The sequence below is a fragment of the Lampris incognitus genome, chromosome 10 (genome assembly GCF_029633865.1).
Source record: "Lampris incognitus isolate fLamInc1 chromosome 10, fLamInc1.hap2, whole genome shotgun sequence".
Classification (NCBI taxonomy): domain Eukaryota; kingdom Metazoa; phylum Chordata; class Actinopteri; order Lampriformes; family Lampridae; genus Lampris; species Lampris incognitus.
In genome coordinates this window covers 44,252,044-44,278,288 of record NC_079220.1, presented here as the reverse complement: position 1 = coordinate 44,278,288, position 26,245 = coordinate 44,252,044, and the positions used below count along the sequence as shown (strand labels likewise).

At 44.9% G+C, this 26,245-nt stretch overlaps 1 protein-coding gene across 5 annotated transcripts in view; it reads right to left on the bottom strand.

Moving 5' to 3' along the window:
- The window catches only part of atxn2l (ataxin 2-like), a 70,191-nt gene that overhangs the window by 9,625 nt on the left and 34,321 nt on the right, over window positions 1-26,245 (bottom strand). For 3 of the 5 annotated variants that reach the window (XM_056287503.1, XM_056287501.1, XM_056287505.1), the window contains exons 11-18: window positions 5,686-5,820; window positions 5,020-5,094; window positions 3,892-3,953; window positions 3,083-3,414; window positions 2,092-2,161; window positions 1,657-1,845; window positions 1,286-1,349; window positions 790-956 (exon numbers count right to left, since the gene is read on the bottom strand). In XM_056287503.1, the coding sequence (XP_056143478.1) occupies window positions 790-956; window positions 1,286-1,349; window positions 1,657-1,845; window positions 2,092-2,161; window positions 3,083-3,414; window positions 3,892-3,953; window positions 5,020-5,094; window positions 5,686-5,820 (1,094 nt within the window). The remainder of the gene's footprint in view (window positions 1-789; window positions 957-1,285; window positions 1,350-1,656; window positions 1,846-2,091; window positions 2,162-3,082; window positions 3,415-3,891; window positions 3,954-5,019; window positions 5,095-5,685; window positions 5,821-26,245) is intronic. The other 2 variants (XM_056287504.1, XM_056287502.1) reach the window with 1 other exon arrangement.

Sequence of the window (26,245 nt, the reverse complement as noted above, 5' to 3'; positions counted from 1 at the left end):
GTCTGACTGGGAGAACTGACGTTGGATTAGCTGGGGGAGCCTGGTCTGCTGTGTCCGGTGGGCCCAAGGACCACGGCCCTGCCCGGAGCTGCACCCGAAGAGGAAGCACTGAGGGCGGTCTGACAGGACGCGGAAGCGGGGCAGGCTAAGCTAACTGCTAGCTAACTGCAGATCGGCAGTTCCAACAGTCATCCTGGCTGGTGTTTGCTCTCTTGGACAGTGAAATTTTTTTTGGATATGTTGGATATGTGTTTTTGTAATTTTATAGTTTTGTTTTTGTAGTTTGGATACATATTTTCTTGTAGCTTGGATATGTGTTTTTGTCTTTTGTGTTGCACTGCTGTGGGCTGGGAGAAGTGATATTACATGAAATGAAACGACAAATAAATGTTCCTGATTCCTGAATAGCACACATGGCCATTGTAAATCTCATATATATGGTGACGGCATTTCACATACGAAACCGATCGCTGGTTTCAGTCATTATGCAACTGTGCTGTTTATGAGGCTGGGGATACCTGCAGTCAGCTGAGACTGATGAAGTCACTTAGAAGAGTGATGAAACGTTTCTCCCACTAAACGTTGTGTCCAGATGAACTGATTCAACTTTCTGAGATTTCCTTATCTGGATTATAGAGTATGCGTCAAGAAAAACTGGAATTCAGGTCTTTTTGTTTATTTTCCAGTTTACAGACTGGGGTTTTAATTTCAATGTGACAACAAAAACTGCCCCCATTCACCCACTTTTCTTTTCCAACCTGTTTTTGGATAAGCGTGCCTCTGTCGTACCTGTCCGTGGTAGTGGGGGGGCATGGCTTGGATAACCTGGCCGTACTGCAAGTAGGACTGGGGGTAAGGCGAGGCCACCAGTGGGGGCCCTGCTGCAGAGGCTGCTGCCTGGATCATCGGGGATGCTGGGGACGTGTGATGTTCTGGACGGGGACCCACCACTGGGCCTGAAGCAACAGAGAAGAACAGGACGGGGGCATCACAGTTGTGTCAATAATGACGCTGCAGCAAGGAAGCAAGAATGTGAGTATGTGTTTGTGTGAGAGAGAGCGAGACCTTCTGTCTGGCAGTGTCTGTACCTACAGAGGACGCCATCTTTTTGTTTTGATGAATGATGCTTCAAGATGGTTTTTTGCCTCAGCCTGTAGGTCAAACTGCTAAGTCATAGGCAACTGTCTGTTTGTGTCCTTTATGTGCTTTGATGGGATGAACTGATAATTTAGTCAAGCACAAACAAAAAAATAAGTTATGTATTTGCATGTGTCTGTGTTTGTACCTTTGGCTCTTGGGTATTTGCCCTGGCTGATTGTTGACATAGTGTACTGGTACATCTGAGGAGCCTGAAGAGCAGACAAAAACATTTCTTAATTTCAACAACAAAGCTCGAATCTATGCATCAATATTTGGTATGGTACCTCTGCAAAGCACCTGCTAACCCAACTATTTAAAGTTGACTACGTCGATGTACAGTACCATTTTTATTTCCTTGCCACCCAGAGTTGAAACATATTGAGATACAATACACATCACTATTTCCAGAGTCTGCTACCATATCGTGCATCAGTGGTTCTTACAACTCTATTCTATCAGGAGATTGAAATTAATTGTGCAAACATAAGAGTAAGAATTTAAAAAAAGTATTTTAACCTGTGGGAGCCAGGACCGTACCTGGACCGAGTGTCCCTGGATGGTGATAGGAGAGACATAGGACAGGTATGGTCCGGGAGGGTTGCTGTAGATGGCTCCTCCTCCGTGCTGCCCCGGTGGGGTTGGGAGTACCACCGAGGGGCTGGGTGGGGTGGGCCGTGGGGGAGTAGGAGTTGAGGCAGACTTGTGCTACACCAAAAAGACGACCGGTGAGTTAGTCAGGTGAGCAGAAAAGGCAGTGAATGTTACAGACATCAACCTTATCTAAAAGTGTATCACAGAGTACAGCACTACATGCTCTGTGCATGTACATTTGTTTTTGTGTGATTATTCTACAGAGATTTAGTTACGATACCTCTGTTGTGTGTATGTGTGTGTGTGTGTGTGTCTGTGTGTGTTTGTGTGGTGTTTATGAAACAGGTTCAGTAGACTTACCACAGTGGCAGAGCCTTTGACAGGAAGGAATTCTTTTGCATTGGGATTCAATGTGGAGTTCTTCACCTGCCTGCAATCAGAAAACAACACATCACTTATCTCTCAAGCCCTTCTGTTTCCTTCCTTTTATCCATCCATCTCTCTTACAGTATCTAAATAGGGCTTACAAACCAGTGATAGGGTTAATGGGATGACTAGATCATGTGGGGCACCTTAGGTATAGATTCTTCACTGGCAAATACTGTGAGGACTTCGTGAGCCAACTAGAATGAAGAAGAGGTGTTTGTCTGCTAATGTCTCAGAGAGGTTTTTCATTCACCTATCTCAATATTTCCTTTTCACACTCATGGATGGGACAGCTAAAGCTTAAGCCATTTTAAAACACTACCTACACTAAGGTGGCTTTTACACAGACATGGTTTGATGTGGACCTCGGTGTTAGTTTCTGGTGTGAAAGCAGCTTCAAAAGACACCAAACTGAAATGAGGAAATGAGGACATTATGCAATGCACTGCGGGTTTATAGTAGCATGATTTGATGGCTATTCTTGTTTTTTTTTAATAAAATGGTTTGGAGAAATTTGTCCTCTTTTTGCTTTGTGTGTGCTAACAACTCATGACAATAAATCCTGCAATCTTTCTGCCAAAGCATTTCACCTCTGTAGCTAGTGGACAAGCCAAAAAAAATCAAAACATCCCGCTGAAAAACCACAATCTACTACGCTCATGTTGTAATTTTCTCATTTTGGGTCAGACTTAAACCAAAAGGTGGCCTTGGCACTGAGTAACGTGAAAATTACCAGACCAATACAATGCAACAACACTGCTTCGAAATTTTTGAAAGCGTTAAAATGTGAGAATGCTCTTAAGTTTACATCAGTTAACCATCACATCACTGATAATACTGAATAGGCTTTTTCCAAGGATGCTAACTAGAGAAATGAAGGCACAGCAACATCCAAGGGCCCTGCACTGGACCAGACTGTACTTACACTGCAGCCACCGATACACCCTCAGCTTGCTCGCTACTGTCAGGCTGGGGCTCCTCACTTCCAGGGGTCCTGGCTGGCGGTGGTATCCCAGGTGATGGCCCATCTGATGCTGTGGACTGAGGTATGGCTTGTGTTGTAGGGGTAGTAGCAGCAGCAGGTGTAGCGGAGGAGGTGGTTCCCTCAGTAGTTTGCTGCAAGCCTTGGGCAGAGGTGGTATGGGAGGGGCCAGATTTGGGCTGTGCTGGGGAGGCGGAGTCAGCAGTCTGAACAGTGTTGGGTTGAGGAGGTTCCAAGGAGACAGTGTTGGCTGCAGGGGGGGAGCTCGGCTGCAGCTGTAAGGAAAAGGAGGAGGAGGAAGAGAGTCATGGCATTCTCAGTAAGTTTCCTTCAACAGCACTGTCCGACTGTTGATAGCAAAAAATAAGACACTTTTGAGATGTTGATAAGAAGTAGCTTTGACCTAATAGTCTTCAGAATAAAGGGGGTCACTGTCACTGTTTTTTTTTTTTTTGCAGATGATCTGGTCACATGACCTGACTGGTGAATCTTCAAATTATGCACACTAGAACACAATATTCCTGATGGACATGATCCATATTTCTCCACATCAAGTGGACTGACCTCTCTTGTGGTTCCTAACTGCATTTTATCTTGCACAGTCAATGCTTTAACCATTAATAGTGTTATTATTACTTTGAATTTTCTGAGAGCAGATGGCCGTGCACTGACACAGACCCCTTTATGAGCATAACAACTTGTGGTCTCTGTGATTGTACCTTGACCTGGAGGGACCAACCAGCTGATCTTACCCGAAACTCTTTGCCAAACCTCCGCAGCTCATCGAGCTGAGACCTCTGCTGGACTGAGGGAGCTGAGAGAGAGACAGGCAGAGAAAAATTAGAGGTTTTCAAAAGATCCATAGCTCTCTATTATTGTGTCAATAAAATGCGACCTTTTCCTCATAAAAACTTTTTCCTTGCGATTTCCATATAAGAGGGTTGCAGCGCTGTTGACAGCATAGATGTCACACACTGTGTGGCCGAAATGTGGTGGATGTGACCATCACGTCATGTTTCAAATTCACTATTAATTTTCTTCAAAAATTGCTTCACACTCCACACAGTTGAAAGTTTCAGTGAGTTGAAAGGTGACTCATGGCAAGACAAGAGTACTCATACTCATAATGCATGTTTTTTTTAAGAACATAATGTCATTGTTGGGTGAAAGCCATGTAACTGCAAGTTTGGCAATTTTCTTTTTATTCAGTAAACCAAATATACATGTACCTCTTTCAGGCTTGAGATCGCCTCAATGCTCCTAGAAAATGTTTCCAAAGCCTATAAAAGTGTAATGTATATTTATAAAATGATGAAATAATAAATATTTCTTTCACTTCCTGTGAAGTTAGCTCCTTTGCAGATGTGGGGTTTTGCCAACAGCGACGGTAATCAACCCACAGTGAAACTGACTATACATGGTCTAACAGAAGGCTGTGTAACGTTTAATGGTAAACTTGGTATGATGACAAATCAGACAAGAAGTGAGACAAGCAATAATACCCCCGCCACACCCCACCCCTGTTGACAACATACCTATATTTCACCACCCCTGCCCACTAATAAAATCATTTCTATGGGTTAACACTGAGGGATACAGAAAAAAGGTCAAATGAAGAGCAAGGAACACAGCAAGAGTTACAGATGCAGACGTTAACAGGAAGGTCACAATTTGAATCCTCGGAACGGCTGATAAAGCGCAGTTGGTGAAATTTGAATGAGTGGCTTTTCTTTCAACAACCACTGCCTATGTGTTCTTGAGCAAGGCACTTAATTCCCAAATACAGCTTCAACAGGAAAAGGCTATGGTTGTAGTGGGGCAGCTCCCATGATGTGTGAAGCAGGACATTTCAGGAATAGCGTGTGCATTGAGGGCTCTACCTTTGCTGCTCTTGCCCTCCTGGGGACTGATCAGGCTCTCTGTTCGCTCCTTAGCCGAGTTGAGTATTTCATTCACTGTGGGAGGAAAAAAAAGAGAACTCAAGTGCAATTAGAGATATACGGAGGAATATGAGGCAAGATTCACTTGTGCCTTTTGACTAATCACATAGCGAGGGTGGCACTAATCATTTTGTTAACAAAGATCACTTTTGCAAAAAACAGGCAAAAAATGGAAGTGTTGGGTCCTTTTTTTCTTTTATTCATTACTGGTTCTTGATATGCTTCAGGAGTTGGGGAGGTTCTATGACTCCAATCCCCATTAAAACTCAATGAAAATAAATATGAAAAAGAAAAAACCCTATCCTTTAATCCTGAAAAGTTGGCCTTTTGAAGCTATGACACTCAGGGTTCAAACTAATTTCTGCAACCATTTTTGAAAATTGGAGAATATTCAGCTTACCGTGTTTCTTTTTTCAGCAAAGGCTGATTGTGATATAAAAGTATAAGACATACAGACTCTCTCAAAGACAAGTAATTTCCATATTTTTTTCCAATGAATGTTTTCATGACTTTAAGGACAAAAGAAAATCTATATGGAATACGGAAATGGTCAAAATAATTTCCCCTCCTGTTTTAATAGGGGTGCCATGTGCCATTTAGTCTCACCATCAACGGTAAACAATGGTGTGGGGCCAGAAGGTTTGGTGGTTTCTGTGGCTGCTGAAGAAGAGGAGTCCTGATAGGCCCGGCCACCAAGAGGGATATCCTGAGGGGTGGCATCTGGCTTTGGAGAGCGAGACACTGATGGAAAAGAGAAAAGCAAGACTAGGTTAAAACCTAGTATAGTACATGGCTAGACCACAACTACATTTAGAAAGCGGCTGTTTTTGCGCAACTACGATTAAAAAGTGGCTGTTTTGACATCAGTTCCATGAACAGCAGCTGTACTGGGCAGCAGTTTTAAAACCCTGATTATTTATACAGTTAAATAGAGTGAATTATACATACAATTCAATGTGCATGTGTGAGGACCCGCTCTCTCACCGATTCAATAAACTCTAAACATGTTGGCAAGAGGTATGATGGTGTTCCCTTGCCAGCATTGCCATATTTTTCTATATGCCCTTTCAAGAGTGGATCAAACTCACTGATAACTTCCAGCACACCCATAAAGTTTCCATTATCAGGGTGCCCAAAAATTTCAATGTGTCCCCTGAAAGTTAGATCTCGCTCTGCTAAAAACTTCACCACTACAATCACCCTCTTTAAAACCTCAGTCCAGCTTGCTTGGTTGCTGGTAGTCCATTGAGTTCGATGATGACGTCCCTCCTCATCATTATGAGCGTTTTGGATTTTCAAAGTTTAATAACTTTGTGGAAAAAAAGATACAGACCTGAATTCTCCTAAAACTGCATATATTTGCATTTAAAACAAGTTTGAGATCAATTGCACAAAAAAAGTTATAAGATCTACCTAAAACGACCATGAGTGTTCGTAATTAGCGCGTGATCGTGAACTATTTATGATGTGTTTTGGTCACATCATTTCCGTCGTGAAGTTCATTGCCCTGTTATAGAAAAAAACCCCAAAAAACTAGTGTTCTCCAGTGCAGAGAAATAGTCTAAATTTGATTTCTGATTATTGCCAACATGTCTGGTTACAGATGCCGTTACAGACGCACCATGACTACCACTAACGCGTTGCAGTATTTACAGATGTTGGACAGCGTCTTTTAAATTGTCTGAAAAATAGTAAAAGTTATTAAAATGTTAATTTTGGGGTCAGTTAGTTTCTTAACAGACATACTAACATACACTCACTGGCCACTTTATTAGGTACACCTTGCTAGTACCGGGTTGGACCCCCTTTTGCCTTCAGAACTGCCTTAATCCTTCGTGGCATAGATTCAACAAGGTAGTGGAAACATTCCTCAGAGAGTTTGGTCCATAGTGACATGATAGCATCACGCAGTTGCTGCAGATTTGTCGGCTGCACATCCATGATGCGAATCTCCCGGTCCACCACATCCCAGAGGTGCTCTATTGGATTGAGATCTGGTGACTGTGGAGGCTATTTGACTACAGTGAACTCATTGTCCTGTTCAAGAAACCAGTCTGAGATGATTCGAGCTTTATGACATGGCGCGTTATCCTGCTGGAAGTAGCCATCAGAAGATGGAACACTGTGGTCATAAAGGGATGGACATGGTCAGCAACAATACTCAGGTAGGCTGTGGCATTGACACGATGCTCAATTGGTACTAAGGGGCCCAAAGTGTGCCAAGAAAATATCCCCCACACCATTTCACCACCTCCACCAGCCTGAACCGTTGGTACAAGGCAGGATGGATCCATGCTTTCATGTTGTTGACGCCAAATTCTGACCCTACCATCCGAATGTCGCAGCAGAAATCGAGACTCATCAGACCAGGCAACGTGTTTCCAATCTTCTATTGTCCAATTTTGGTGAGCCTGTGCGAATTGTAGCCTCAGTTTCCTGTTCTTAGCTGACAGGAGTGGCACCCGGTGTGGTCTTCTGCTGCTGTAGCCCATCTGCCTCAAGGTTCGACGTGTTGTGCGTTCAGAGATGCTCTTCTGCATACCTCGGTTGTAATGAGTGGTTATTTGAGTTACTGTTGCCTTTCCATCAGCTCGAACCAGTCTGGCCATTCTCCTCTGACCATTGATATCAACAAGGCATTTTCGCCCACAGAACTGCCACTCACTGGATATTTTCTCTTTTTCGGACCACTCTCTGTAAACCCTAGAGATGGTTGTGCGTGAAAATCCCAGTAGATCAGCAGTTTCTGAAATACTCAGACCAGCCCGTCTGGCACCAACAACCATGCCACGTTCAAAGTCATTTAAATCACCTTTGTTCCCCATTCTGATGCTCGGTTTGAACTGCAGCAGATCGTCTTGACCATGTCTACATGCCTAAATGCATTGAGTTGCAGCCATGTGATTGGCTGATTAGAAATTTGCGTTAACGAGCAGTTGGACAGGTGTGCCTAATAAAGTGGCCGGTGAGTGTATGTAATGCATTAATATCTCAATTGGGTATTTATCCTGACAGAATATAAAGTTTAAAAACCATGGTGGTCAAAATAACTGCCCACAGTCGTTATAGTAGTTTTTAAGTTCCGGTTGTCATTTGGGACTGCTTCAATATTTATTTTCAGTGGGTTTTTTTTTGCATTTCATGTTTTATAGGCCCTGTTACGTTTGTCAGATTAGCAACATGTGTTTTCCATTTGTTTTTCAGGTAATATTTTCAATTTTTCAATTTTGCTATTCAAGTTCGACCAGGTCTCTCTGAAGTTTAAATTGTTTAAAAATAGTATTATAGTTGTTAAAATGGTAATTTGATGTCAGTCGTTTCCTAACAGACATACTAACATATGCAATGCATTAATATCTCAATTGGGTACTTATCCTGACAGAATACAGAGTTTAAAAACTGGCGGTCATTTTGAACACCAATGGCCATTTTAGGTACGAGTGAAATCCCAGTCGTTCGGTGTGTTCTTTGAAGTCTGTAGAGTCCAGTTCTTCATCCATAAGTTTTATTGCACATTGGGCATATGAAGTCTGAGTTAGTGGGGGCAGGCATGGTTGTGTGTCTCCTTAGTCTTTTCTGTGTTTTTTTTCACATTCCTCTCAATTTCCAGCTGTTTTATACCTTTGGCAGATTTCCCGCCAAATGGAAAGGTTAATGGCAGCTTGCTCCAGTCTCAAGGGGTCGATACACTTCTTCAGAGATGTTTTAGTTGGTCTTTGTTCGCTTCTTCTGATCACCTGCGGACCGACGGCCCAGATGAAGCTGTCCATACAGGACTTGACGTGGCAGGCATCCTAATGACATGCCCAAGCCAGTGCAGTTGGTGTTCAGTGGCCGTGGCTTCTATGCTCTTGCAGTTTGTCCTAGCAAGAATCTCAGCATGAGTAACACGGTCATGCCACATGATCCCCATGATTCGCTGCAGACACCTTATGTGGAACTGCTCCAGCAACCTTAGGTGGTGGCTGTATGTGACCCAGGCTTCAGTTGTGATGCAGACAGCTTTGTAAATGGCAATTTTGATGTGCAGGTGGAGGTGTTTGTTATGGAAGACCTTATGTCGAAGTTTGTCGAAGGCTACAGAGGCTTGTTTAATTCTATTGTGAGTTTCTTGATCAGTGTTGCAGCCCTCAGAAAGGATGCTGCTCAGGTATTTGAAAGATGGAGCAACTGAGAGTGGTTGGTCTTCTATAGTGAAGACAGGTATAGTGGGTGGGGGGCTGGACCTCCATTGGCATAACACCTCAGTCTTGGTGGTGTTGATTGATAGACCCAGCCTGTTGTAGGCATTCACAACTGTGACAAGGATGGTTTGCAGGTCTTCTGGTGTGTGAGCTACAAGAGTGCAGTCATCAGCATACTGCAGCTCAAGGACCTGCACTGCTGACAACTTGGTGGTTGCCTCCAACCTTCGGATGTTGAAGAGGTTTCCATCAAAACTGAAGGCTATTGTGATCCCACTACTGTCTTCCAGATCTTTATGAAAAAGTTTTGTGACACATAGGAGGTAAATGTTGAAGAGTACCAGTGCCAGCACATGCCCCTGCCCCACTCCAGTACATACATTAAAGGGCGTCGATTCCTGTCCTCCTATGGCCACCTGTGCCACCATCCCATCATGGAACTGTGATAGAATGTTCACAAATTTGCTCGGACAGCCAAAATTTCTCAGGATTTTCCAAATGGAAACGGATGATCCGCTGTGGCGACCCCTAACGGGAGCAGCCAAAAGTAGTAGTAGTAGTACTAGTAGTAGTAGTAGTTCCAAAGTGGCTCTTGATTCACAGTGTCAAAAGCCTTAGAGGTCGACAAAAGCCATGAAAAGGTCCTGATGTTGTTCGCGGCACTTTTCTTGTAGCTGTCTTACTGTGATACTCATATCCACAGTACTCCTGTTCTTCCTGAAACTGCACTGTTACTCTGGCAGCAGATGTCCTGTCAAGTGCGTCACCATCCTGCATAGCATGACCTTTGCTAGGACCTTGCCTGCAACAGCTAGTAGGGATATGCCACGACTGTTGGCGCAGATGGACTTGTCACCTCTGTTTTTGTACAGAGTGACAATTTTAGCATCCCTCCATTGTTGAAGGACACTCTCCTGGTCCCAGACCTGCAGATCATTGTGGCAGATCATTGTGGTGCACAAGTATCCTCCTTGATTTAGGAGTTCTGCTGAGACACCATCACTGCCAGGGGACTTATTGTTCTTGAGGGAGTTGATGGCTGTCAAGTACTTCTTGAAAAGTTGGCAAGTAGTCAAGGTCTGGGATGGGTGGACGAATTGGCAGCTCTTCCAGGATGGATTGGTCAGTTGGTAAATGCCGGTTAGGTTGGGCTTCAAAATGTCCAGCCCACCTTGCCAGGATCCGTTTTTGGTCTTTCAGGGTTGTTAGACCGTCCGCTGATTTCAAGGGTGTGATAGACCAGTCCCTAGGGCCATATATAGTCTTTATAGAATCATAGAAGTTGTGCATATCATTTCTGTCAGCATATGATTGAATCTCGTGAGCTTTGTTCATCCACCATGTATTTTGCTGAGTGTGTAAGGTTGTTTGTACCTTCTTACGTGTGTTCGTAATGGTGAGGTCATGCTCTGCACAGAGTGTTAGCAGCCTCAGACCATTTGCATTAACCTTACCAACCCCACGCGTACCCAATACTCCACTCCATATACCATTGTTCTTTCCTACCCTAGCATTAAAGAAGAAGGATCTTGTCCTTTTTTGGGATATGATGAAGGGCCTCATCAAGTTGCTAGTAGAAGCTGTCCTTCACACCATTGTCAGATGGTACTGTTGGCGTATATATGCACTTAACAGAGTGGCATAGCATGCCTTTGCTAGGGGGATACGGAGGGTCATTAGCCTCTCACTTAGTCTGGTGGGTGTTTCAGTGAGGCTGGGTAGAATGCTGTTCTTGATTGCCAGTCCAACACCATGCTGATGTTGTCCACCAGGGGGACAACCTCTCCAGAAAAAGGTGTAACCTCCTCCTTCCTCTCTTAGGGAGCCTTCACCCAGGAGCCTGGTTTCGCTGAGAGCAGCGATGTCCACATTTTAGCATCTCAGTTCCTCAGCAATCAGCGCGGTCCTTCTATGTGTTCTGTTGCCATCATTATCAAGGAGAGTCCTAGTATTCCATGTTTCCAATTTGAATGGGATAATTTTCTTGTTTTGACCACAGGATGGAATTCCCAGTAGGCGCAGTAACCTAACCCAGGAGGTTGGTTGAGTGGACAGTTTTTAGACCACCTTTTCTAGGCCCCTCCCCAATTGGGGTGAGCAGTGTGGTCCCTAAATAGGGATGCTCAGTCCCATGGGGATCCGCCGAAAGCAGCTGCCACTCAATCCCAGTTGCTAGCGACTATATACCCCGTGCTGCTTGTAGGAGCCAAATGTGTCCTAATGGTTAATAATTAATGTTTTAATTAGTAAATACTTATTTTTACACATCGTATACTTTAGGTAACTGCTTTCTTTATGTGTGTATTAGGTTTGCTGTGTAGTCTTAGATAAGTGCATGTCACTTCAAGAACCGGAGAAGGGTGTTGCTGGGTTAATGCGCTCCGGAAGAGGAAGTAAGCGGAAGGGCAAGTTGCCAAGAATGGAAGAGTGGATCCACACGGTTTTCTGACCATGCACAGCCCTTGCATAGCCTACGTGACATGCATAGCCTACGTGTATTCGTGCATAGCCTACGTGTTTTTGTACATAGCCTACGTGTATACGTGCATAGTCTACGTGTATTCATACATAGCCTACATGTATTCGTGCATAGCCTACGTGTATACGTGCACAGCCCTTACATAGCCTACGTGATGTGCATAACCTACGTGTATTCGTGCACAGCCCTTGCATAGCCTACGTGACCGTGCATAGCCTATGTGACCGTGCACAGCCCTTGCATAGCCTACATGACCGTGCATAGCCTACGTGACCGTGCATAGCCTAGGTGTATTCGTGCATAGGCTATGTGACCGTGCATAGCCTACGTGACCGAGCATAGCCTACGTGACCGAGCATAGCCTACGTATTCGTGCATAGCCTATGTGTATTCGTGCCTTGTGTTTACATGTATTCGGTCGGTTAAAAGTTATTATTTCATGGATACAATTCATTATTTCACTGTGTGTCTTCAAGCAAGTTCAAATAAATACTTAAAACGCAAAGGAAAAATCACTCTTGGACCAAACAGACAAGTGGAACACGCGTCAGCCATAAGGCTCTTCTCTTTTATTTAGTTTAGTTTATCAGGATAGCTATAGCAGCCCTTACATCTTTGTCAGAAAAACCCTCTCGCTCCAAGTGGAAAAGGAAGATTGAGATGGATTCAAGGCATTGTGGACAGCAAGGAAACTCGCTTACGAGGATTACCTGAGCACCGGTGAGCGACGGTAAAAAGAAAAGCAGCACGGTAAGCAGTAAAAAACGTATCGCTAGCATTGCTTAATTTGAAGACGTTTCAAAGTAACGTGGAAATATGGAAGAAGGGTTTGAGGAGCTAACTTGTCAAAAGAGGAATGCAAAATTGATGGAAAAGGCTGTCGAGGACAAACCGCATAGATTAACACAGTCTAGAAGAGCTAAGCTAGGTCAGCTAACCAACCAAGCAAATGAGCTTGAGCGGCTAATGGAAGATGAAGCTAACGTAAATGCAGTGAAAAAGAAATTACGTTTGGATTATCAGGATTCGCTTGGGGAAATAAACAAGCTAAATGGTAATATAAAACAATTAATCCATGACGACAAGTTCTCTGAAGATCAAAATTCTTATGAGTCTAAAATAAGCTGTGTAAGAGGATTTATATAAGAAGTGGAAATGTGGCTAAAAGCAGTCGAGGAGTGGGTAGAGCAAGCTAGACGCTGTGATGCAGAGGTAAAGCCTACAGACAGTGTATCAATGGCGTCCTTTGCTTCAAGCATTAAGAGTAGAAGGCGTGGGTCAGACTTTGGAAGCAAGGCGTCCTCCAGTGCTTCCTCAGCGTGCCTCAAGGGTGAGGTAGAGAGAGCCACATTACTTGCAAAGGCTGCTGCTCTCAAGCAGAAGCAATATCTTGAACGTCAGGAAGCTGAGTTGAAGGCAAAAAGGGAAGCATTAGAACTACAAACTGCTATTGCTGCATCTGACGCTAAAATCAAAGTATTAGAAAATTTTGAAACTGAGCACTTATCCCAAGTAAGTCCTACATGTCGAATGACTATTGAATCTGGAGTTCTACCACCACATGCAGAGCCAATCGTCAACACAGAAAACGGAGGTGAAGAATTCAGGCCACTTTGTCCCCAGCCCACTGATGTAGGTCAGTCTAGTAACTTTATTGCAGATGATCATGCAGTAGAAACGCTCTGCAGTGTCATGACACGCCAGAATATCATTACAGAGTTGATGGTGAAGTAGCAAAAAATGATGACCTTGCCACCGTTAGACATCCCTATCTTCAGCGGTGATCCTTTAGACTACAATCTTTTTGTAAGAGCCTTTGAGCATGGAGTAGAATCCCGCACTGAAAGGTATAAGGACCGTCTCTACTTCTTAGAGCAGTTCACTAGTGGTCCACCTAAAGAGTTGATAAAAAGTTGTCTTCATATGAAATCAGATGTAGGTTATTGCAGGGCTAAACAGCTGCTCAAAGAGCATTTTGGGAATGATTACAAGATTGCTGTAGCCTACATGAACAAGGTCTTGAGCTGGACACCTATCAAGCCAGATGATGGAGAAGCTTTAAATGCATTTTCACTCTTTCTAACGGCATGCTGTAATACCATGACTGAAGTGCATTACATGGAAGAACTGGATAATGTTGTGAACTTAAAGGTTATCATAGCAAAGCTTCCATACAAGCTACGTGAAAGGTGGAGAGCTGTTGTGTATAGTGTACAGGAGCAATGCGACAAGAGAGTCAGGTTTAAAGATCTGGTTGAGTTCATAAACAAACAGGCCAAAATTGCACTTCATCCAATCTTTGGCGATATAAAAGACGGCACAACTGCTAAAGGATCCACAACTAAACAAGACGATCATAGAGCACAGAAAAGAAGTGGAATCAAGAAGTCATTCACCACAAGCGCTATATCGTTGGATCGTCAAACGAAAGATGCAGTGCAAACAGAACACACGAATCCCATCACAAGTACGACAAGGACATGTAGTAAACTAAAAGACAAGCCACACAATGACAAGTTGGAATTCTTGAGAGGCAAAGGACTGTGTTTTAGCTGCCTGAAGCATGGTCACATGAGCAAAGCCCGTAAAGTAAAGGTGAGCTGTCAGGTGTGTTCTTTAGCTCATCCCACACTGCTGCACATTAATAAAAAGGACACGGTTGCTGAGCCAAAGAAGAGGACTGATAACTGTGAAGGTCAAAGTTTTGAGTGCATTTGTCTGTGCAGAGTCTGATGGTTATGAGTTTACTGGGGCCAGAGAAGATGACTGCACACTCACAATAGTTCCTGTCCAAGTCAAAGCCAAGAAGGGAAGTGTGGTGGTGCAGACTTGTGCTTTTCTGGACCCAGGGAGCTCTGCCACGTTCTGTACGAAGGCATTGATGGATAAGTTAAAGCTCAGTGGAAGGAAGACCGACATACTGCTGAGAACCATGAACGAACAGAAACCTGTATGCACTTATGTGGTGTCTGGCTTGGAGGTCAGCAGTTTGTCAGGCGGTGAGTTCCGTGAACTTCCAGATGTCTTCACGCAAAGGTCAATACCTGTAGGTAAAGAAAACATACCCCAGCAGAAGGATCTTGAAAGGTAGCCTTACCTCAAAGAAATCTATCTCCCTCGAATTGAGGCCCACATTGGACTGCTCATTGGAGCAAATTTACCCAACGCTATGGAGCCGTGGGAAGTGGTGAGCAGGGTTGGTAATGGACCATATGCTGTAAGAATCAAACTAGGTTGGACCGTGAATGGGCCCTTAAGGGAACTCTGCAGTCATGCAGATATGACAAAACTGATGAAGACAACGGTGAATCGTATATCTGTGGCCTGTTTAGAGAACCTGTGGCTTCAACAGTTCAAGGTGGATTTCCCTGAGGGAGGAAAACATGATGAAGTAGAGATGTCTAGAGAAGATCATCAATTCATGGACATGGTCATGGAATCAGCTAAACTGGTGGATGGTCATTACACCATATGTTTACCGCTAAAGAGCAAAATGGTCAACATGCCAAATAATCGCGAGATAGCTGAACAGCGAGCACACAACTTACAGCAGAAGTTCATCAGGAATGCTTGCTTTCAACAAGAATACACAGATTTCATGGAACAGCTTATTCAAAAGGGCTATGCAGTGCAGTTGTCCAATGAAGAATTGACACACACGGGAGGGAAAGTATGGTATATACCGCACCATGCAGTATACCACCCAGTGAAACAGAAACTGAGAGTTGTGTTCGACTGCACTGTATCCTATCAGGGTACATCCTTAAATGAGCAGCTTCTTCAAGGTCTAGTCTTACCAGTAGTCTAATTGGCGTTATAATCCGATTCAGACAAGAACCCGTTACAATCATGGCGGATGTGGAAGCAATGTTCCACCGGGTTAGAGTGCCTGATGATCACTCTGATTTATTCAGATTCCTTTGGTGGACAGATGGTGACTACAACCAAGCATTGACTGAGCACAAAATGACTGTACACTTGTTTGGGGCTACATCTTTGCCTAGCTGTGCCAGTTTTGCTCTAAGAAAGTGTGCTGAAGACCAGAGTGGGCAGATCAAAGCTGAAGTGGTAGAGACAGAGTTGCAGAATTTCTACGTGGATGACTGCCTGAAATCTGTTGCTACAGATGAAGCAGCCATATCAATGTGTCAGGACGTGATCAAATTCTGTCAGAAAGAGAAGTTCTCCGACGAGATTTTAGCTCTACTCAAGGGGCAGAATGTGAAGCACAGTAGCCACTTGTATAAGCTGAATCCTGTGTTTCAAGATGGTCTGTTGCGAGTTGGTGGAAGGCTATGTCGAGTGGCTATGCCAGAAAGTTGTAAGCAGCCTATCATTCTATCTAGAGACTTTTCCATTGTTGATGTAGTTCTACGACAGATCCATGAGGAAACTGGACATGGAGGCCACAATCATATGCTCTCCGAACTGCGGCAGAGATTTTGGATCCTTAGTGCTAACACAGCCATTCGAAAGGTTCTCTCAAAGTGTGTTACATGCCGTCGCTTACATGAAACAGTTGGGAAACAACTAATGGCTGATCTTCCATTAGATCGGTTGATGCGAGATGATCCACCCTTCACCAGAGTTGGGGTGGACTATTTCAGACCATTTGAGGTGAAATGTGGAAGAAGCCTCACAAAGAGATATGGTGTTATATTCACTGGTTTAGCTGTTTGCACAGTTCACATTGAGCTTGCCTCATCATTGGACACAGACTCGTACATAAACGCAGTCCGGCGCTTCATAGCAAGGAGAGGACAAGTGAAAGAGATTCGTTCAGATAATGGGACGAACTTTGTTGAGGCCAATCATGAGCTGAATGCAGCCATTGCTGATTGGAACACCTCAAAATTTCAGCATTTGTTTCATCAATATGGGATTAAATGGGCATTCAATCCTCCCACAGCATCTCATCATGGCCGAGTGTGGGAGCGGTTAATAAGATCAGTTAGAAAGGTACTGAATTCCACTGTGAGAGAACAAGTCCTTGATGAAGAAAGCCTTCACACAGTCTTATGTGAGGTTGAGTCGATCATCAACAGCCGACCTATCACAAAGGCATCTAGTGACCCAAATGGCTTGGAGGCACTGACGCACAATAGTCTCCTGCTGCTGAAGGTCAATCCATCATTACCACCAGGATTATTCAACAAGGATGATCTCTACTCACGGCGTAGGTGGAGGCAGTGCAATATATGTCAGATTTGTTTTGGAAGAGATGGATTAAAGAGTACCTACCTCAACTCCAGGAGCGGCAATGATGGTCCACAGCATCAAGAAACTTTGCAGAAAGAGACATGGTTTTTCTGGCGGATGACTGTGCTCCAAGAAATTCATGGATTATGGGGCAAAGCCATTGAGGCAATTCCAGACAAGAAGATGCTTGTTCGCAGAGTTCGCATCAAGACAAAGACCAACATCTTGGACAGACCCATCACAAAGATCTGTCTCCTCATGGATGGGCAAGTGGTAAAGACTGAGCCCCCTCGGTGAGCCATGTGCTGGAAACCTCTGGCTCTTTCTCTCTCTCTCTCTCTCTCTCTCTCTCTCTCTCTCTCTCTCTCTCTCTCTCTCTCTCTCTCTCTCTCTCTCTCTCTCTCACTCTCTCTCTCTCTCTCTCTCTCTCTCTCTCTCTCTCTCTCTCTCTCTCTCTCTCTCTCTCTCTGTTTCTCTTTTTTCTTTCAGAAAACGGACCTGTCAAGCTGACTGGCGAAATATTAGACTGTGTGCTTACCAAGCACTTCCTTTTCATATTTTGTAACATCAGATGTTTGGTTTGATAATACAAATGCCTGTTCATTTTATGTATTGATGTAATTTGATATGTAATTTGTTATGGATGTGGTAATTGTTCTAGGCTTTAGCATTATCAGAACAATTAGGGGCCGTTAATGTAGGAGCCAAATGTCTCCTAATGGTTAATAATTGTTTTAATTAGTTTAAATACTTATTTTTTACACTTCATATACTTTAGGTAACTGCTTTCTTTATGTATGTATTAAGTTTGCTGTGTAGTCTTAGATAGGTGCATGTCACTTTAAGAACTGGAGAAGAGTGTTCCTGGATTAATGCGCTCTGGAAGAGGAGGTAAGCGGAAAGGCGAGTTGCCTAGAATGGAAGAGCGGAGCCACATGGTTTTTCTGACCGTGCACAGCCCTTGCATAGCCTACGTGATGTGCATATCCTACGTGTATTCGTGCATAGCCTACGTGTATACATGCATAGTCTATATGTATTCGTACATAGCCTACGCGTATACATGCATAGCCTACATGTATACGGGCACAGCCCTTGCATAGCCTATGTGACATGAATAGCCTTCGTGTATTCGTGCACAGCCCTTGCATAGCCTACGTGACCGTGCATAGCCTACGTGACCGTGCACAGCCTACGTGACCGTGCACAGCCTATGTGACCGTGCATAGCCTACGTGTATTCGTGCATAGCCTATGTGACCGTGCATAGCCTACGTGACTGTGCATAGCGTACGTATTTGTGCATAGCCTACGTGTATTCGTGCCTTGTGTATACGTGTATTCGGTCAGGTTAAAAGTTATTATTTTATGGATACAATTCATTATTTCACTGTGTGTCTTCAAGCAAGTTCAAATAAATACTTAAAACGCAAAGGAAGAATCACTCTTGGACCAAACAGACAAGTGGAACACGCGTCAGCCATAAGGCCCTTCTCTTTTATTTAGTTTAGTTTATCAGGATAGCTATAGCAGCCCTACACCGCTGATGTACAGGGCTCTGACTAGGAGCTCCCAGGCCAATTCTACCCTGCACCCATCACCAGACACCCCAATGCAACCAGACTTCAACTGGATATAAAGCCGGATATTGTACACCATGGTCAGAGGTGGAGACCTATGCAAGGTGGTTTTTAGAGTGCCACAGGGGGTACGCAGTCCTCAGTAGTACTGTCTTTGATATGATAGGTTGGTCCTGGTGGAAAGGGCTTATACCCAGGACGACCAGTCATCCATCAAGAGGACGACCAGTCATCCATCATGACTGCAGGAGGCTGCCGGAAACTCCAGACTGTTGAAGAACCACCTAATATGTGCCGCCAAACACGTTACTTTTCTGTCAGGGTGTGCTCCCCTAGCCTTTGTCTCAATAGACTTTCCACAAGGCAGTGGGGCAGTAGTTGGCCATGAACAGCCTCTGGGGACCACTGCAGCTCCGAGAGCCCCTACCAAGTTTGCCTGAGGCCGTGAGGCACCCAGTTACTGTGTGTGACCACGAGGAGGCATGGCAGAGGTCTTGGTGAAAGAGAGGCTATGTACTAGTGGGGGAAGACTTAAGCACTAGGCTGCTTCCTTGTTCACCAGAAGGGCTCACCAGCAGCAGAAAGTGAGAGGTTAGAAAAGAAAGTGATAAGCAAGCACGCAAATTCCCTCTAACTACTGCACTAGACGCATCACAACACCCTGTACGAAATGCACACACTCCAGCATCAGCACAGTGCATAACATAAGCAATCATAGCCTTTCTGTGGCTCTCTGATCCTTCATGTTCAGCCAAGCGCGCAGCTGCATTTTTCCAGTCACTATGGCCTGGCTCTGAGTGCAGACTGAAGATCAATGTCCCCTAATAATTTACATGTGAAACAAAACACAGTGCCTTTTGAAGGGGAATAGTTCAATCATTCTCTTGGCACAGTTTCACCATTTTCCAGTTTCCTTTTTAACCAGTGTTTTGGAAAAGTACCTGTTTTGGTGCTTGCGTTGACTTTCTGAGGCAGTGACATCTGGGTCATTTTTCTGACAAGTTTCAGGTCCCATTTTTACCCAATATGTCCTCATATGTTCATATAGCGGTCCAAGTACCAGGAGCTGGTGGATCAGTGCTGAAGGAGAGGCTGTTATGAGCTCATTGAAGTGGGGTGTAGAGGCTCTGCTTGGCCACTCACTGTGCAAGCTCTACACTCTACTTGGCATCACTGGGGCTGCTAAAAGGAAAGCCATCTAGTGATCCATGGAGGCTGCAGAGAGGGCCTCCAGATGGCTTTGAATCAGAAGAAGTGATCTGTGGGCCAATGCTGCTGGGACACAAGCCACGGCCTGATTAACCCTGGCTGGGTCAACTGAGAGAGAGTGTATGGTGTTGAAAACCCGAAACACCCAAGGACCTCAGGAAACATCACTGATGATGTGTCCCAGTGACGGACAGAGATGTATCTTCAAATCATTCAAACTGGTTCAGTCAGTGATGCCCAGGAATAGACTGGGTGACCACCAAGAACAGATTGGTGACAACTGGAGAGACAGTTGACAGCTCGGAAAGACGGCAACCAGGGCAGGAAGGGGTAGCAGCTCACACCTCACACCTCTGTGTGAGGACGAACCCACATAAGCTACAGACGCACAAACTGAGATATACCCCCAGGGGAGCCCAACCAGGAGAATGAGAAGCCCAATAGGATGGACTTAACGATGACAATGGCAAATGGATTACCAACAACGACAGCTCGAAGATGCATTTGCAGCAAGGTCTGCAAGAATGATCACGGCCTTAAAATCCATCAGGCCCGAATGAAATGCTCTGTACAGAAGGGAGCAGCGCAGCACACAGGATCCAGGGCAGGAGGAGCCTGGCCTGGAGACACCCCACAGAGCCCAGAACTTCAATGTGCTGCTAAGCTCTCTAGCTTCCAGCACAGTAGTTCAACAAAGTCGAATCAAGTGGCCTCCAGCAAGCCAACACAGAGAGTGGCGCCAATTTGATGAGGATGCGACCAGAATCATCACGTCAACAGCAAAGGGAGAAGCAGACAGACAACTTCTGAGGATGACAACCATCACTGTCAGTTTTGCAGCAGAGAGGTTTGGTGTTGAAGAAGGCAAAACCACCAGACCAAACTACACCATGAATCAAAGGGCAGACAAGATCCACCAACTGCAGCTAGAGCTTCGGACTCTGGCAAGGCAGTCAAGGTAGCAACCGAGGAGGAGAAACCACCACTGGCTGAGCTCCATGACATCATCAGGAAGAAGCTCATGACCCTGCACGGAGCAGAACGGCACAGGAGACGGAGGAGAGAGAGCCAGGAAGTGTACTGCATTTATAGCTGATCCATTTGTTTTCACAAGGAAGCTGTTAGGGCAGAAGCGCAGTGGTCATTTTGCCTGCTCTAAAGAAGAGGTAGACCACTTTCTGCACAATATTCTGCGTGACCCTGATAAAGAGCAAGAACTAGGGCCCCACTGAGTCCTTTTGGACATACCAGCACCCACGGTGAAGTTCAACACCAGAGAACCCACCTGGAAAGAAGTCCAGGAGGTGGTTACTGCAGCCAGAGCCAGCTCTGCTCCGGGACCCAGTGGAGTACCCTATAAGGTGTACATGCACTGCCCAGAGCTCCTCATTATCCTCTGGAAGATTCTGCGGTTGATTTGGCGCAGGGGAACTGTAGCGGACCAGCGGAGGCAGGCACAGGGAGTCTGGATACCGAAGGAAGAAAACTCAAACAAGATGGAGCAATTCAGATCCATCTCACTCCCCCAGTGTGGAAGAGAAGATCTTCTTCAGTGTCCTATCCAGAAGGATGACAGAATTCCTCTGTAAAAATGCCTACATTCATACTTTGGTACAGAAAGGCGGCATTCTTGGGAGTTTGAGGGTGCCTAGAAAACACCAGAGTTGTCACCCAGCTGATCAGGGAGGCGCACAAAGGGAAGGGTGACCTAGTTGTGCTTTGGCTTGATCTTGCCAATGCATACGGCTCAATACCCCACAAGCTGATCAAGACTACTCTGGACCGACACCATGTGCCCAGTAAGATCAAGGACCTCATCCTGAACTACTACGGGAACTTCAAGCTCAGAGTCACTTCTGGAAACACAACATCTGACTGGCACCAGCTTGAGAAGGGGATCATAACTGTGTGTACCATCTCGGTGATGCTCTTCACCCTTGCCATGAATATGGTGGTCAAAGCAGCTGAAACTGAGTGCAGAGGCCCTCTGTCCAAGTCTAGCATTCGGCAGCCCCCCATCAGAGCCTTTATGAATGACCTCACTGTCACCACATCATTAATGCCTGGCCTGGTGGTAGTTGGATCTCCAGGGCATGGAGAAGCTCATCTCCTGGGCAAGGAGGAGTTTAAAACCAGCCAAATCTAGAGTCATGGTGTTGAAGAGGGGACAAGTGGTGGACCGGTTTCGCTTCTTTCTGGATGGCATTGCAATCTCATCCATTACCGAGAAACCAGTCAACAGCTTAGGCAAGGTCTTTGACTGTAGCCTGAGAGACACGCAACCATTTTTTTTGCTAAATGGTTGCTTGGATTGCTTGGTAATTTCCCCTTGGGGATGAGTAAAGTATTCTGAATCTGATTGATTCTGAAAAAAAAAACATCAATGAGCTTGAGAATTGGCTCACCACAGTAGACAAGTCTAGCCTACCTGGCATGTTCAAGGCTTGGTACTACCAACATGGCATCTTACCCCGAGTTCTCTGGCCAATGCTGGTTTATGAGGTTACCCTGTCAACAGTGGAGACCCTGGAGAGGAAGATCAGCAGCTACCTCCGAAGATGGCTGGGTCTGCCTTAGTAGTGCAGCACTGTATAGGAGGAGCAACAAACTCCAGCTCCCTCTCAGCAGCCTTGACGAGGAGTTCAGGGTTTCTCGCACAAGAGAGGCACTGCTCTACCAGGACTCCAACGACTCTAGAGTGGAATCAGCAGGCATTGTGGTGCGGACAGGCAGGAAGTGGAGAGTCAAGGAAGGCCTGGAGATAGCAGAGTCTTGGCTGAAACACTGGGCTTTGGTGGGCACAGTGGTAACTGGACAGGCAGGGCTGGAAGCCATCCCACAACCGCACTATGATAAGGCTCATGGCAAGGACAAATGCCATCTAGTCCTGGAGGAGGTACAGAAAGGTGTCGAGGTGGAAAGGACCCGCAGAATGGTGGGCATGCGGCAGCAGGGATCATAGACAAGGTAGGAGGGTGCGCTGGTGAGGAAGATATCCTGGGCAGATATCTGGCAGGCAGAACCGCAGCGGATCAAGTTCATGGTACAAGCTGTGTATGATGTTCCGCCTAGCCCAGAAAATCTCCATCTCTGGGGCAAGATTGATTCTCCATCATGTCCTCTGTGCCCTGGGAAAGGTTCACTCAAGCACATCCTCAGCAGCTGCCCATCAGCCCTGGGGGAGGACAGTCACTGCTGGCGACATGACCAGGTGCTGAAGACAGTTGTAGAGGCCATCTCCAAAGCTGTGGCCAACAACAAGCAACCCTGCGGAGAGAGGAACATTGCCTTTGTCAGGGCTGGTGAGCAGCCTGAGTCACAGCCCAGATTAGCAGCTGGTCTCCTCACCTCTGCGTCAGACTGGGAGCTGTGAGTCGACCTGGAGTGGGCAGCTCAGGTTCCCATACCACATTAGGACAACTTCGTTGAGGCCAGACACAGTGCTATCATCAGCTTCTTCAAAACAGGTGCTCCTTGTCAAGCTGACAGTTCCCTGGGAGGACCGAATAGAGTAGGCAAATGAGCGAAAGCAGTAGCAGGAGCTGGTGGATCAGTGCCAGAGGAGAGGCTGTTGTGAGCCCATTGAAGTGGGGTGTAGAGGCTTTGCGTTCACTGTGCAAGCTCTATAGTCTATTTGGCATCACTGGGGCTGCTAAAGGAAAGCCATCAAGTCTTCCTTTGAGGCTGCAGAGAGGGCCTCCAGATGGCTCTGGATCAGAAAAAGTGATCTGTGGGCCAATGCTGCTGGGACACAAGCCAGAGCCTGATCAACCCTGGCTGGGTCATCTGAGAGAGGGTGTATGATGTTGAAGGACCCGAAACACCCGAGGACCTCAAGAAACATCAGCTGATGATGTGTCCCAGTGCATCCAAGGATGTATCTTCAAATCATCAATTTTATCCCAGCATGCAAGATCTGAGCTATAGGTAGTGGGATTTGCAGCCTCTTGTGCCCTCTCTGCAGCAAAAGGTGAGGCCGTCATGGAGGGATTTGTGGTGCTTGGGACATCAGGGCTAATTCCTGGAGTGTACAACTGGTATTTCGGCTTGTTTAAGTGTTGGTCCCTCCATCTCAGACTCCTAATCTGAGTGAGATGGTTGTGAGGGACGGTCATGGTCGGCTTGGCTGGTGTCTTTGCCACGGCTAAAGCTAGCTGCGGCTACCATTGCAGTTGTTTCAACCACACCAATGTTAGCCTTAGCTAGCAGTCCTGCTGCTGTGGATCTTCATTATGCCTCTGTCAACGATGAAGATTCGGCAGCCTTGAAATATCCAGTCAACTTTGGGATTTTCTTCAGTAGATCTTGGTCATGCTGTTCTTTCAGACATTTTGCTTTTCATTTTTGTGCTCCGCTATCATACTTTCTTTGTGACATTTTGGTGCTATGCTGTCAAGTAGCAGTGAAAATCATTTGAAAACTAAATTGACGAACCTGACCACATGCTGTGATCAGCAGCTGATTGGGTAAATGTGGCCCACTTATCGACCAAATCAGCTGCTTAATTTTTTAAAATGTTTCTTATGGGCCAATAAGGGTCAAGGTTTTCTTTTTCTCTGAAGTAAATGTAAAATAAATAAAAATAGTCTGGCTATTCCAGGGCCCTTGCACACGAGGGGTCCCTAGGCTGCAGCCTTGGGGAGCCTGTGCAGTTTTTAGTCACAGACTAAGATTTTGCAAAGACTGGGGATCTTGAAAGGTCATATTTGATTCAAGATTCCAAGATTCAATAATTTATTGCCATAATCAACTTTACAGTTGATTTGGAATTTGTTTCAGTGTGCTCAAAGATAACAGTAAACATATAACCACACAATACATACAAGAAGTGTCCACAAAAACATACCATTACAATTATATAAAGATAATTCAGTTAATGCAACCATATGGCCCATGCCCTAAAAGTGACAAAGTGCATGTGCTTAAAGCTGCAGTTGGCAACTTTGTAGAAAAGAACAAAAGAGAGAGATGTTGAATACATACACCAACACCCCCTCCCCTCCTGCTCCTTCTCCAGCCCCTCCCTTCCTCAGGTAGCCCTTCCCCCAAACAAAACTCGGGCTCGCTCATGTGAGTTCATTTTTACCGGCGGTGATAACAGAGAAATAACAACCTAACACTACAGAAAACAGAAAGGAGCTTCAGTATTTGTTTTTTTGCTTGAATATGCAGTTGTTGGCAACGGAGGAAAATTTACTAGGAGTCGATTCCAACGCTGCCTGAGCTTCGCCATCCGCCATTTTATGGATTTCTTGTGAAAGCTCAGGAAACTCAGACAGCAACATGATTGATAAGAAGCAGGGACAGCCCCTCGACCTATCAGGGCAGAGAGGCCCTGATAGGTCGAGCTTATGGGAGTGGTAGCATTTTCAGATTCCTGAATACAGAGGCAGGGGTTAACACTGAGATCCCGATTTATTCTTAGACCACTTATATTACTGATAGCTGAAAGGGTATTATGGCATTTTTACCAAATAAAACACAAAAAATGTTACCAACTGTAACTTTAAGGAGTCTATACAAATTTATACAACCAGTCAAATCAAGTAAAGTCAAGTTTATTTATATAGCACATTTAAAACAACCACAGTTGAACCAAAGTGCTGCACAAGCTTAAAATACAATATAAAATAAATGACATATATGAATATAAAAATATATGTAAAGAAGACATAATAAAATAAAGAATACAAAATATAAACAATAAAACATAAGAGTAAAAGTATATTTGCACAATAAAATCACGGTGTCAAGCTCAACTTGAATTGAATGTCAGCGAGAAGAGGTAGGTATTTAACAAAGATTTAAAAGTCTCTAGGGTCTGAGCAGATCTTATGTGTACTGGTAAGTTGTTCCAGAGATCAGGGGCGGTCACTGCAAGGGCTCTGTTGGCCCTATTCTTAAACCTGGATCTCGGAACATGTAAAAGCATCTGGTTTGTTGACCTGAGTGCTCTGACTGGTGTATGGTGATGTATTAGCTCAGATAAATAAGATGGTGCCAGTCCATTTAAAGACTTAAAAACAAGCAATAAAATCTTAAACTGGATCCTAAGACAGGAAGCCAATGAAGAGAGGCCAATACAGGCGTTATGTGATCACATCGTTTCTTTCCTGTCAGAAGGCGAGCAGCTGCATTTTGTACAAGCTGCAGGCAATGAAGCAATGACTGAGCTACACCAACATACAATGAATTACAATAATCCAAACGAGAGGTAATAAATGCATGAATTACCCTTTCAAGATCATTTGGAGGGAGATAGGCCTTTACTTTTCCCAGAAGTCGTAATTGAAAAAAAACTGGTTTTGACCAACTGAGCTTATTTATCAAAGTTAAAAGAGCTGTCAAAAATCACACAAAGATTCCTAACAGAAGAGTGACAGTAGGACGCTAAGGGCCAAGAGCGCTATCATAACCATCCAGAAGATCAGATTGTCCACATACAATAATTTCAGTCTTATTTTGATTTAGCTTCAGGAAGTTTAACTCCATCCATGTTTTGACATCTTTTAAACA